This window comes from Taudactylus pleione, unplaced genomic scaffold (assembly GCF_031769625.1).
Source record: "Taudactylus pleione unplaced genomic scaffold, aTauple2 ptg000006l, whole genome shotgun sequence".
Taxonomy (NCBI): Eukaryota; Metazoa; Chordata; class Amphibia; order Anura; family Myobatrachidae; genus Taudactylus; species Taudactylus pleione.
Window position 1 is genome coordinate 21,796,505 of NW_028284409.1, and position 14,947 is coordinate 21,811,451.

Sequence of the window (14,947 nt, forward strand, 5' to 3'; positions counted from 1 at the left end):
AATATGGGAGAAAACCTAAGAAATAAATATATAGGAGGAGACTGGATAAATAAATAAATAGGGGGGAGACACGAGGAAAAAATAAATAGGGGGAGAGACAAGAGGAATAAATAAATAGGGGGAGAGACAAGAGGAATAAATAAATAGGGGGAGAGACAAGAGGAATAAATAAATAGGGGGAGAGACAAGAGGAATAAATAAATAGGGGGAGAGACGAGGAATAAATAAATAGGAGGAGACAAGAGGAATAAATAAATAGGAGGAGAGATGGGAAGAGACTGGAGAAATAAATAAATAGGAGGAGCGATGGGAGAAGACTGGAGGAATGAATAAATAGGGGGAATGACGAGAGGAATAAATAAATGGGGCAAAGATGAGAGGAATAAATAAATAGGGGGAGAGATGGGAAGAGACTGGAAAAATAAATAAATAGGAAGAGACACAAGAGGAATAAATGAATAGGGGGAGAGATGGGAGTAATGGGGGGAATAAATAAATAAATACGAGACGGTAGGAATAAATATATAGGGGAAGAGACAGGAGGAATAAATAGGGGATAGATGAGACGACTAGAAAGAGTCGGGGGGGGAATAGATTGCAAGGTTGAGGAAGAGAGGGAATGATACCCCTACAATGCTTTGCACTATAGCTAGTTACAAGATAACTGACAGTTCCAAAATAAAAGTGACAAAGAAAAAATATAAAAGAAATAGCACATTTATTAGTCTTTGTATATTATCTCTATCTGCTTTGAAATCCATGATAAATCCCATCTAAGCGGTTAATAATATTTTATTTAGAATTCTAGCTGCTATGTGGTTACAATGTGTTAATAAATTTGACCTGGAAATAAGGATTTCCTAATCCTGTGAGTTAAAAAGTGGAGTGTATACATAACCAGAGGAAGGATGCACCAAACAACATGCTTAAACATGTGGCAAATATCTATAACATCTACGGGGCCGATTCAGTTAGATGTGAGCTGTTCTTATAAACGCAACTACCGTCGTAGGCTGATCTCTGCCTACATTTTCATAGGCTGTGAGCAGAAAGCAGCCTCTGAAACACATCCTGGGATGCCCCCACACTCAGCCCACAAGTAGAAAAAACATCTGTACAACTACACCCAGGGTCATGTGAAGTTGATCCACTAGTATACATCTGTGCTAGAAGTATAAAAGTATAATTCAAAGCAGAAGCTGCTTGCAACATCCATGCTGTACCTTTCCAACATGTCTCTGGTTTCATTCAGTAGCCGAATTGTAGTGACATCTTTCTCGGTTAGGCCACATGCCTAGTAAAAACAAATGAGCACATATATCTTCAGCAAATTACTTTCAAAAACTCAAGGCAAGCAATTCATATTTCACTATATTTCATTGGGATACGTTCAGAATCCCGACAGCGGGGATTACAGCGTTCACAATGCAGACGCCTAAATCCAGACACTTCTCAGAATACCAGCGCCAGCATCCCGACTGCTGGGATCCCAAAGGTAAATAGCAGGGTTAGAGGTTAGGCACTAGGGGGATGGTTAGGGTTAGGCACAAATTATAGATTATATAGAATTGAATCCCTTGTATTTAAAAGTGATATTAAAGTACCACATGCCAATTATAACCTCCTCACCAAAAAAACGAATTGGAATATAATCTAGCCCCTAAAGCTTTATCATAATTACTACAAGTTAGTACTAGTGCCGCTAAATTAAATTTAAATACTTTAGCTCAAAATGAATCCAATACCCTCAAATTGTATGCAATGCCCTTTACACACAAGTAAGTACTGCGATATACCTAAGACAAGACAACAAGAAAAAGAACCATGCTAAAGATATGATAAAAGTAGGTAAAAAATGTTTACTAGAGTAAAAATATATAGACACAAGCCTCATCACTTCAACAATCCTGCATGAAAAAAATAATTGAGATCAAAAAACAGGATTTTGGTACTTACCGATAAATCCCTTTCTCCGATTCCACAGGGGACACTGGAGTTCAAGACAGTGGGGTATAGACGGTGGTAGAGCAGAGCCTGGCACTTTAAATAATTCTAAAGTGTGACTGGCTCCTCCCCCTCTATGCCCCATCAGCCCCAGTTTAAGAACTGAGCCCGAGAGGAGACGGTAGACAATAGGAAAATGAGGAGAAGGAGAAGACCACAGAACGGAACAATACCGACTGAAGAAGAACAGAGGAACCCTCTGCAGGGAACACATGCAGTCACACAACTAGATAAGGACCCAACAAAACGGCAGGAACGCAGCGCTGGGCGGGCGTCCAGTGTCCCCTGTGGAATCGGAGAAAGGGATTTATCGGTAAGTACCAAAATCCTGTTTTCTCCTTCATCCACTAGGGGACACTGGAGTTCAAGACAGTGGGGACGTCCCAAAGCCAACCTCCCGGGTGGGAAGCGCGGAGTACTTGCCGACCTCCCGGCCAACCGAAACAGGGACAGCCCAAGACTGGAGGCATGTCGTAGAGCCAGGAGACAATCAGAGCTCCTTGCTGAACAGTCACAGACATTCCACAACTTACAGCGTAAATTCAATGGAATACGGCTAGAGAGAGTACCCGCAGATGAAAAGCATCAGAACACCGTAAGCTCAGCCAAAAATAGACCAAGCAAGACCGTTGGGAGCAGAAAACCCCAACTAGAATCCATAGAATGGCAGTAACATGAGAACAAAACTCGAGAAAACCGTATTAGCGACAACTACAGGAAGCTGCAACAGTCTCAGACAGCAGAATCCCAGCACTGCGGGACATCATATAGATAAAAGTATAATGAGACCAATATACAGAGACAGAGCTGGACCTGTCCACAGACTCCTAACAAAGCAAACAAGGAGGCAAGAATCACGACCTAACAGTCGCCCTGAACCATTCTCGAGGTCCAACTACTAAAGGGTTGGTAACCAGTGGAAGGTTTAAACCATAGAAGTTGTCAACGAGTGGAGATCCCACTGGCATGAGGCAGAGGCGGATACGAGAGGATTGAGACTACAATTCCTTCCAGTGGGTCAGACGGCAGTACCACCCATCCTGTCAAACAGCAGACAACTTCCTTCATGATGGTAGAGTGTAATCAGTACCAACAACTGGCCTGAACATAGTATGAAAACACCCAGGATACCCTTAGCAGAAAAAGAGCACGGATGCCACCTCCACCCAGGGAGAGCTACCAATATAGGGAAGTATCCCATCCGCAAGGCTAAAGCACTAGGACAACTATGAAGGTACCATTCAGGTACCTGTCAGTGTGCTGAATTATCAACAGATACTGAACAGGAAACAAACCAGGCCCCCTGTATGGAACATAGAGACTGTCACACTTTATAGTAAAGATGTGCATTAGCCCATAGATGTACTTCAGTCCATAACCCCAACAGATTCCAGTAGAATAGGGTCACAAATCTCAATGTTGCAATTATGCACCCACACACCAGGAAAGCTCTAAAGTGTACAGCCAACTGATTTAAAAGAGCGGAAGGCTGCTAGGACAGCAACTAGGGTGCATAAGAGAGAACAACAGCTATGTCAGGATGCATGAAAAAGAAAGCATCTGCCGAGGCATTAGTGGGGTAAGCCCGCTTACCTGTGAGCGACCAGAAGCCCTCTGGACGCTATGTAGGATGTCACTGACCTTATTCATCTCATAGCAAACCACCACGTCAGGTACAGAGAGTAGCCTCAGTGGCAAAGATCAATGCTCTACAGCACGGACTTCAGTCTGGAGATGCTGCAGAAGAAAATACTGTAGAAACTAGCAAATTGTTAATGGAGACAAGAAGGTCGTACAACAGGACGCTATACCTGAGCCTGTTCCATTAGGGATATGTATCCATATAGAGATTACACATACCCCAAAAACGGTCTGCTAGTGTACCCTTACATTAACACTTATAATGGTGAAGTGTGTATTACGCCCACAATCTGATACAACCCAGGCCAGACCCTGCCTATATCGACGGGTGGCCCTAGGCCTCATGTAAATTAACTAAATAAGCCATGAGGATGGAATAGATCCTGGATTCTCTATGTACTGATAGGAAATGTACCCAAGTGACCTACAGATACCTATTGTAGTGAGATATGCGACAAGACAATAATATAAGGTACCAGAATCGATACCGAGAAAAGTACCTGTACATAGACATAGAATGCGTTAATTATCCCAAGTAAAGAAGAGATATATCCGTAGTGATAACGCCAGTCAGGGGCAAAAACAGATTTCTCCAATTATTAGGAAAATTCATACAAGGAACGGGAATATATCAGTATATATACACATTCACACATATAAACATAGCTGCATGAAAAGGCAAACTCTCTGAAAGGAAGAGTTAGTACCGACATAGTAAGTCACTTGTCAAACTCCTGCACCAGGAGATCCGCACGCTACATTACATATATATATATATACACATATACACACATACACATATCCCGCACCAGGAGATCAGCATGCTATATCTATATATACACACATTGCATTCCTAGTGTCTTACAAGTTTGTTACTAAGTGCGCCCTAGAGTGTAGTTGTAATTAATAGGTCCCCTGAAGTGGACACTGTAGATATAGACTGATGGAAACAGGACTATAACCCGAGGCGGGTGTAAGTACATATCCTTATATACATGTGTGGACATACAGGAAGGCCCCTGGACATGTATAGAGTCCATACTAAAAGCAATGCCGTAGGAGTCTCTGACTATCCTATGTAAGCTGCAGAACATGTCTCTAATCTATAGAGCCACCATATAATATGTATGGATATAAGCGACAGCTTCTGGTAAACCCTGGCAGCTTTCCAGACGTGGAATAAGATGTATCTTAATGAATGTGGAAGTATAGGAATACCTACACATATCCATAATTATATACATAATATACACACACCACCCAATCCCTAGGGAGAGATGGTGTAAAGCGGAGTTATAGAACAAACGACCAGATCAGGAGAGTCCAGCCTCCCATCGCAGCATCCTCTTTAAATATACTAGGTATCAGACGTAAAACTGATAAGAACATATCCTACCCCTGCTTTAATGGTAAGGATAAGAAGCAATATATATATATATATATATATATATATATATATATAATAATATATACATATACACACACACATACATCTGTATATACACACACACATATATATATACTTAACACATACATAAATCCCTACATGCCTACGCGTACCTACATACAAGATTAGTAGGTGGCGATATAATTTGAAAAATATAACACGGGCAATAGTTAGAAGGAACTGAGCCCCAGGTCTAAACGCAGGGTTAGTACAAAATACAAGTATATACATACATGTGGCTTACCTCCACACAGGGAGACTACTCATGTGCCGCGCGTGGACGTCATTCTGCTACGGTGTTGGGGCAGGAAATGTTAGCAACGTACTATCCCAGACTGATTGCGATCCTGGGACTCTTCCGTTACCGGTGTACTCGCTTTATCAGGTGTGCCCTTCTGGCTCCAGATGATGGAAATCAAAAGATGACCTCAGTGATGTGAGACAGCAATGCCAACCACTACAACGGCCATACGTTACTTCTTGTGTGTGCAGCCCAGCAGCTGCCGGGCATCAAAAAATTACATGAAACTCATGATTGTTCCTCTCCACGGAAATCTTAAGTAAAAGGCGAAAGATTTATTCGATCTGAAGAGAAACCACAGTATAAGGGAATAAATAAGATATAAATCCCTATAGATGCACAGATGCATACCTTCTAAGGTAAGCACCGAAGGCTGTTGAGATTTAACATATGTGCAGCCACATATGTGCATGAGAAGAGTACGGCTCATTCTTAAGGCGAGCCAATGTGAGGCATAAGCCTGGGGATGGGACGCACCCTTGTGCTAACCTTGGGTTAAAGATATGCAATAACCGTCATTTCTGGCAGCAGCCAGAACAGTGGCCCCAACTATTTAGGCAGAGTGATCTCTGGCAGCTATAGATGCAAGAAACACACTGCATTATTCTGTTACACATCAAGCATATTTGCCCCAGATGTTCAATGTAATAAGCCTGTCGCACCTGGAATACCCAGGCGGTCTCCCATCCAAGTACTAACCAGGCCTGGCGCTGCTTAGCGTCCAAGATCAGACGAGATCGGGCGTGTGGCCGTAGGCGCTGATAGATATGTGGTGGGCAAAGTGGCATGGACACAACCTCTATATTAGGCTGTGGCATGTTCCTCCCCGTGCTTCAGGGTGCCTGGGACCCGGACACTCACTCTATAATAGTGGCGGCGGGTCCTTTTTTTTTTTTTTTTTTATTATATAATATTAAACCAGTACACTGCCCAGTTCCGTAGGGGAACTACTTGCAATATAACCGAGATGAGGCAGAGCCAGATCTCTATAAGGACTGCAGGTTAAAGTACAAACTCCACAGTTGTGCCGTTAAACCTAATAAGACCAGGTGCTGTAGGCTTAAGGAAAGAAAAAAACGGTAGAGGCCATATGCAAGCACAGGGAGAACATACAAACTCCAAACAGCTAGGGCGTACTGGGAATAAAACCCACAACCCTGTTAAGGGTTGCACCCCCCACACAACTCCAGAGTGAGGATGCAGGTGATGCTGGCAATAAGCCCCGGCTCCTTTTAAGGCAGGTGCATATGCTAATAATACTCCTGGAGTATGGCGGCATCTGTGCAAGCCAGCATGAAGTAGACTCTGCCCCTACTATAATAAGCGGGCGGGGCGCAAACAATGTATAGCAGGCATAAAGCGAGTGGTGGAGCGGGAATGAAATAGACAGCGCCGGTGCAATCTTCATACAAGCACCGGCGCCGCAACCCGCAGCCGAGAGCGCTGTGAATAACAGCCTCGCTCCCTGGCGGTTGTGTGCAGAAGCCAGCGCTCCTACAAGCACCAGCGCGGCAGGGAACAGCCGCGCTGAGTAGCTCCCTAAGCCCCGCCAATTGGTGCTATGTAGACTCCCTTATGGGAGTAGCGGGGCGCGGCAGGCTCCCTCCTCGTGGGGATAGAGCAGAGGGAAGATTCGGCTCTCGTGAGAGCAGCAAACAGAGCGCTGTCAGGCTCTATAAAGTAAGACAGCGCTCATCGTGCAGGGATCAGGCATGCTGCTAGGCAGCAACATTACAGACTGTCTGAACAGTCTCCCTGTACTGGTATCCGCGCTCTATGCGCGGTAGCTCCGCCCCTTGTAATAACGCTAGCGGCGTTACAGGATTCCAGGAGGGGATATACTACAGTATATGCCACATGAGCCTGGGAGGGGGCGGAGGGGCCGCAGATTAAACTCCGTTTCCCATAAGGGGAACAGAGCTATACTTACCACTGCTGGCATCAGGGCTGCGGCTAGGCATTCGGAAGCACGGACACAGCCTCTATATTAAGCTGTGGCGTGTCCTCCCTGAGCTACTGCCAGGGTGCCTGGGACTCCGACACGCACTCTTTTTTTAGTGGTGGCGGGTCACCTGATGCCTCCATGTAGCAGGCTGACAGACGCAGTACTCTGTCAGCCTGTCCTCAATGCTTTGTGAAAGCTAGAAATTAAAATAAAGGAAAATAAAAGAAAAAATACTAAGAGTGGGCTGGAGCTCAGCCCTATGTGACCGGCTCTCTCGGGCACATTCTAAAAACTGGGGCTGATGGGGCATAGAGGGGGAGGAGCCAGTCACACTTCAGAATTATTTAAAGTGCCAGGCTCTGCTCTACCACCGTCTATACCCCACTGTCTTGAACTCCAGTGTCCCCTAGTGGATGAAGGAGAAACATTTCAAACACTGACAGCGATAAAAGTTAAAGTATATCAGAAGATACAATAACTGTTGTCAGGTAGTAAAATAGGTTTTGTGACTATGGGGTATATTTACTAAAGTGCAGGCTTTTAGAAGTGGAGATATTGCCCATAACAAGCAATAGAAGGTGCTAGATAAATGTTAACTAGAATCTGATTGGTTGCTATGGGCAACATCTCCACTTCTAAAAACCCGCACTTTAGTAAATATACCACTTTGTTCTTATTGATGGTCTTTTTCCTTCAGCCATACCTCTGAAAACGTACTGAATGAGGAGGCTGCAGTTAGACATTGCTACAGGTGATAAAAAAAATGTGTTAAGGACAAGTTGGAGAAGAAATGAAAAGTTTGGCAGAAACAGGGCAGACAGAATTCAAAGAGCTGTTTCTCTTCAGTGAGGTACAGGGAAGGAAAATCAACAGTGTCTCGACAGTCAAAAGGTCAATAGGGTCAAATAGTCGACAGTTAAAAGGTCGACATTGACTATGGTCAACAGGGACACAAGGTTGACACACAAATGGTTGACACAGAAAAGATCAACACATGGTTTTTCATAATTTTTCATGAATTTTATGGTTAGGATGAGGGCTAGGCTGCAGAAGGGGGTGGTTAAGGTTAGGCAAAAGCGTGAGAGTTCGGGTTTGGCACAATGGGGAGGGGATAGTATTAGGCATTAGTGTGAGGATTAGGGTTAAAAAAAAAAAAATGAGTCGGCCATTTCTGTGTCAACCATTAGACTCTTTCAACCTTAGTCTATGTCAACCTTTTAATTGTCGATCTTTTGGCCATGTCTACCTATTGCCTGTTGACGACGTACCTACTACTGTCTATTTAAATACTGTACATATTTCAATCCACATCCATTTGCAGAAATGACCTCAGGTTAAATTTATTTTTGTGTCTGTCTTATGCTAGGCAATTCGTGATTTGTTGCAATGCGAGGACCGGATTCAGATTGCAATGCCGATATTTACGCAGAACAAGCGACTGTTAGCAATTGCGCATGTGTGAAAGCAATACTGCACATGCGCAGCAATTTGTTTGCGATAGGGGGAGGCAACGCAAACGCAGGTGGGTCAGTACCGTTTAAACTCTGTTTCAGGGACATGCATAAATTAACCTTTGCGATCTCCTTCGCCGCATGAGAACTCTCAGTGTGTCAGAGAGACGCAGTGTTTCAGATAGGTCAGGCTTCTCTAAAAAGCTGCGTAGCTGCCCAATCTGCATCGATGTTCCAAATGTTTACGTTGTCGGATGGATATGAGAAGGCAGCAGTGGGTGTCCCTATGCTTGGAGAAGCTATGGAAGACATCAGCATATTTTCACTATTGCGATCTATGAGAGATCGCAGTCACAGTTGCATTAGAGTAAATCTTTGAATCAGGCCCAGAGTCCCTATTTTGTGTGGCTTATTTTTTTTCAGGTTCACGTCTGGTTAATTAGTAGCAATGAATGAAGTCGCTGAAAAATTTAGATTCACCGATTTCAGCAACTTTATTTTTTATTATAATGCTACTATTTTTTGTTATTACCGTGCCTTTATTAAGAGTCTTATTTATCTTCCTTTAAACTATATTTGGAATTAAGGAAAATAAAAGGAAACAAAACATATCCACGTGCATCAATGACAGAGTAAAATAATAGTGTGACCTCAGTAGCCCCAAATCAATAATGCATCTGAGACTGGGTTCGACAAAACCCGGGGGCCAGGTCGCCATGGCGACTAAACTTTGTTGCCCGGCGACCAGATTTTTTAGGGAGGGAGGATCGGAGGAAGCAGTACCCCAGCAGAGATTCATGGGCGCCCTTTTCACAGGAGTGCATGCGCTGGCAGTGTCTCCTGCGCTGACTCCTCTGCCTGCGGTGACACTGCTCTCTCTTCCGTCCCGTCTGTCCGGCTGCATAGACCTCCGGTAAAAGGTTCTACCCCCGTGCTGTGACGCCATATTTAAAGGTCGCTAGGCACCGGGTGTTTAATAAAAAAATGTGTTTTATTGCTGCTGTAACCGGGCCCTCTCTGTGGCTACGGCAGCACAGAGTGGTAACCCCCATCATCTCCGGTGGCTGCGGCAATGGGGGACCATGTGGTGTCCTGGACTGCAGGGCTAAGTGGTACACAGGGGAACCGGGTTAGCCGGCTCCCTGTGTAGTGCTGTGCGCCGACGCTGGCGTCCACAGCGCAGCGATGCAGAAGGGGGCTGTGTGCCGGCTGTTGGGGAGTGGGAGCTTAGGTCCCGGCTCCCCAGCATTAAAGGGCGGTCGGAATTGAGTGCCACACTGGGGGTGGGAACTGGGCGCACGAAGCCTCTTTGTGCTCCCAGCTGGGGAACGGGAGCCTAGCTCCCGGCGCCCCCAGCTCCACAGGGCCGGTTGTGCACACACTGGGGGAAAGGGAGAGCCCGCTTCCCCGATCCCCAGCGTGGAAGGCGGCAGTAAACCGCTGCTGCTGGCACGAGTGTCCCAGCGCAGCAGGACTGAGAGCGCACACCCTGTGCAGTGAGGCAGGGGCTAGGTGCCTGCATGCCGGGGGACAGGGAGAGCCAGCTCCCTGTACCCCCAGCACTAAGAAGGGGAACAGCAGCTGAGCGCTGCTGGGAGAAAAGGTACAGCTGGGGCATGGTCCCAGGCTGCAGAGCTGAAAGCCCTATACTGGGAACTGGGATCTCGGCTCCCAGTGTCCCAGCACGGCAGTGCTGATTTAGTAAATTATTAACTGTGTTTTTAAGAATGGTGGTCTGGCTCCTACTCTTTCATCCTGGCTCCTAGATTGTAGAAAAATTTGTCAAGCCCTGATCGAATATAGATAAAGCTGACCAATCAGGGGGCTACAAACTCATATTGTTAAGAAATATTAATTACTTGCTGCCGTGTAAATATTGTACATGAACGCTAGTCATTCATATAGCTTCTCACAGAGGAAGTTATGCCAAAAAAAAAAAAAGGAAAGTTGAACTATGCCTAGATCGGCTTGATTTGATATGAAACAGATAGTTCCAATCCGATTCTCAAGTATTAGTTCACATCTATTTTTCTTAAATTATACATTTTCACCATCCTCTCCTGGGGGGTATATTTACTAAAGTGTGGGTTTTTAGAAGTGGAGATGTTGCCTCCTGCATTACCACAGGGACCACCTATATACAATCCTGTAAGACTAATACAAAACATAGCACACATATTAAACTTAGGAAACAAAGTCCCCAAGCATACAGGCCAGACTGAATTTGCCAGTATACAGCAAAGCACCAAGCTTGGAAGTAATCAGTACAGACCCAATCTGTTCAGTGTAGTGAACCCCAACTGACCAAGAAAGAGTGGCATGCAGGGAAATGTAAAAAAAAGAAAAAATTTAAATAATTACGTTACTAGAGTAAGCACCACTACATCTCTCAACAGGCTTATACAAAAGATGTATCCCAAGGATAGCATGCTCATAGTACGAATCTCAGTGATTGAGCAACAGTTACTTTGCTGGGACTTTAACAATGTTAACAATACAGGAACAAATAGTTAATGCAGGTTAGAAAAACAAGCCAGATTCCAACTATAAATACCTGTGATGTCAATGGGTTCTCTTCATCCGGCATCATGTAACGGCATAACTGTGACTTGTTGGGTGGGTCTTCCAGACCTGGGGTCTGATGACATTCTTCTACCAGCCTACGGATTTCCCCAACATGTTGCTCCAAATCCGCGAGTGAAAGGGAACGCTTTAGAGACAAGCTGGAAAAAGTAGAGAAGCCCCCTAAATCACACCAATTTTATTTACTTATATAGTGTCAAGACTGATATATATATATATATATATATATATTAGCCTATAGACAGGCACAAACCTCCCTGTAATTGATGGCCCAGGTGCACAGAAAAAAACACAACAAAAGGATATGTTTACATAGACAAACAAAAGATGCAGACACTCAAATGGGACTTGTTCAGAACTTATCTTAAATGAGCTTAAGAAAGGAGTGTGGATTCTCTGGAAAATTGCTGCTGAGCCTTCACTATGACGGAATCACTGCGGACAACTTTTTTAATATGAGTTGGCCCACATGACCAGCAGCACTGTAGACTGGTGGCAGTAGCACCTTCACCTACCAGTCACACCAATGTCACTATGTGCCCTGTGCACAGACACCTATATAGCCTGTCCTATTCACCTACCAGTCACACCAATGTCACTATGTGCCCTGTGCACAGACACCTATATAGCCTGTCCTATTCACCTACCAGTCACACCAATGTCACTATGTGCCCTGTGCACAGACACCTATATAGCCTGTCCTATTCACCTACCAGTCACACCAATGTCACTATGTGCCCTGTGCACAGACACCTATATAGCCTGTCCTATTCACCTACCAGTCACACCAATGTCACTATGTGCCCTGTGCACAGACACCTATATAGCCTATCCTATTCAAGAGAACGCAGGCCCAAAGTACATCTCCCCCCTTACCGACCGACCGCACGGTGTCACACCAATCTCTTGCATTGATGATGTGAATACATTTTTTTGATGTTATTACTCAGCTTTCACTTGACGTATGGAGATGAAACAAAAAGTGCAGGTGATTTCTAGGAGTTACCACTACACAATGATGCACAATTTCATGAAAATCAGTTCAGGAGTTTTGAGCCAAATTGGAACAAACAGACACAACGCTCTTATAATATTAGTATAAATATATTTTCCGAAGTGCATTATTCTGTTGCAAGAGACCACTGTCATCAGGGAATACCACTGCTCTGAAGAGGTGTATTTGGTCTGCAACAACGTTTAGGTAGATGATGCATTTCAAAGTAACATCCGCATGAATGCCTGTAAACAATGTTCTGCTTTCCCAGCAGAACATTGCCCAGAGCATCATGGTGCCTCTGCCGGTTTGCCTTCTTCCTATAGTGTATCCTGGTGCCATCCCCAGGTAAACGACGCACACCCGTAGTGTACCTGGGAAAGAGATGGCCACACCCGGTCGTCCACATGATGTAAAAATAAAAAATATGCTTCATCAGACCAGGCCACCTTCTTCCATTGCTCAATGGTCCATTGTAGGCTCTTTCAGTGATAGACAGGGATCAGCATAAGCGCTCTGATCTGTCTGCGACCAGACAACCCCATACACAACAAGCTGTGATGCACTGTGTGTTCTGACACCTTTCCATCATAGCCAGCATTAACTTTTTCAGCAATTTGTGCTACAGTAGCTCTTCTGTGGGATAGAATCAGATGGGTTAGCCTTCGCTCCTCACGTGCATCAATGAGCCTTAAGCGCCCATGACCCTGTTGGTGGTTCACTGGTTGTCTTTCTTTGGACCACTTTTGGTAGGTACTAACCACTGCATGCCGGGAACACCCCACAAGACCTGTCATCACAATTTGTCCCTTGTTAAAGTCTCTCAGATCCTTACACTTGCCCATTTATCCTGACTCCAACACATCAACTTCAAGAAATGAATGTTCACTTGCTGCCTAATATATCCCACTTCTTGACAAGTGCTATCGTAACAAAATAATAATGTTATTCACTTCATCGGTCAGTGTTGTTTATTATGTTATGTCTGATGCAGGGCCATAACAGGGCTTAAATGTGCCCTGTGGCAGCCCGGCGCACAACGTTGGGCGCTTGATGTCATTACGTCGGTCCCGCCCCTCCGTGTGACAGCAGCGCTGACTTGGCGTGCCCCGAGGATGCTCCAGAACAGTTGCGCACACTACAGGGTGCCTGACTGCAGTGTCTAAAGGATGTTCTGGCTGAATAGCAGGGTGCCATTCCAGACACCATGGGACGGAGACGATGCCACCCACAGAGTCCTGCGCTCTGTGCGGTGGCACCAGTCGTACATCTCTAGTTACAGTCCTGGGCGTATGGGTGCATACACTGTATAACTCCCAGTCCTGTGCAGATGTAGCTACACTTGCTGCTGTCAGTTACTATCTCCTGTGACAGACTAATACAGTAGCAGGACTTGTAAGATGGATCTCTATTAATAGTGCTCAACTGTAACATAAGAACATTAAATCTCATTACCTGCCAAACACCCTCTGGACAGCGTGTTTCACAAGTGTGATCAGCTCGGTCAGACCTGAGATAAAATAAATGACAGATGATGTTTTTTACTTCCTGCAGCATTTCAGATGTTCTGGCACTAAGTGACAGGTATAAAATCAGCTAGCTGAAGGCCAGCAAAATGTGTACTTGAGTCATACCGTCTCCTAGGAAGTGCTGAATACTGGACAAATATTGCTGTTGCACCTCAGGTGATGCTTGAAGCCCCTGGGGAAAAAAAAAAAAAAGAACATAATTTCATTAGTGTAAGCACTTTAGGTGGGATAACATAGCAATACCTCTGTGCTCCTTATGCTTTAAAAAATAAAATCACAATTTGCAGTGATAGAAATAGTGAAGAATGAAAAGGTTGCTTATCCTTTTTTGATTTAATATGTGAGCTTTCTCCAGTTAGTAGGTCTACAATATTTTTTTACTTTTTTCTTTTAACCAGTAGGAACCATACACTGTGAGGATAAGGTCTTGTGTATCTATGCATGTTCCTTATTGCTATTAAATGCAAATTACCAGTGTTAGTGAATAGAGAGACACAATCTGGGGCACCCTACAAATGAGTTAAATCTCAGTGTTTTTTTTCATAGCATTTGGCTCATTGATCATGGCAATACTTAGCTCTCCTGCATTGATCGCACATCTGTACAATAAAGCTGCATGACTATAATCTGTTCCTGTCTCCGCAATGAACCCTAGAACTGTCAGTAACAACCTGGGTCCAACAATGGCGCCGAATAGCAGGGATGGCTTTGGGAAATATACTGTGTTCACCACAACAGTTTCAGTTAGTTGTGAGGGCAATATAAGGACAGGATTTCAACATTTCATTATTGCGAAGACCCCCACCAGGCTGTCATAATTTTCTGGGGAGAACACTGTAACATTAGTGTTATAATATAATAAACAATCTCAGAGTAAGAGACAAACAAAAAGACAGCGTGCTCATGCGTGCTTCCTACTTACCATGCAGTTTTTCCCCCCAGAATTATCCAGGTAGATATATCCACCGATAATGTTTAGTTGAACCCGAAGGAGAACAACGAGCATACATGTACTGTAAACAGCTACTACACTTCTAGTGAAACCTGGGAAA

At 44.4% G+C, this 14,947-nt stretch overlaps 1 protein-coding gene and 1 non-coding gene across 3 annotated transcripts in view; both read right to left on the bottom strand.

Annotated features, from left to right (window-relative positions):
- PEX3 (peroxisomal biogenesis factor 3) overlaps positions 1 to 14,947 on the bottom strand; it is a 42,983-nt gene that overhangs the window by 7,347 nt on the left and 20,689 nt on the right. For both annotated transcript variants that reach the window (XM_088454954.1, XM_088455028.1), the window contains exons 6-10: positions 14,818 to 14,939; positions 14,001 to 14,067; positions 13,822 to 13,876; positions 11,344 to 11,512; positions 1,224 to 1,294 (exon numbers count right to left, since the gene is read on the bottom strand). In XM_088454954.1, coding sequence (XP_088311080.1) covers positions 1,224 to 1,294; positions 11,344 to 11,512; positions 13,822 to 13,876; positions 14,001 to 14,067; positions 14,818 to 14,939 — 484 coding nt within the window. The remainder of the gene's footprint in view (positions 1 to 1,223; positions 1,295 to 11,343; positions 11,513 to 13,821; positions 13,877 to 14,000; positions 14,068 to 14,817; positions 14,940 to 14,947) is intronic.
- On the bottom strand, positions 5,583 to 5,697 carry LOC148543129 (U5 spliceosomal RNA). Its single transcript, XR_015872807.1, has one exon. It is a non-coding gene; the product is annotated as a U5 spliceosomal RNA (small nuclear RNA).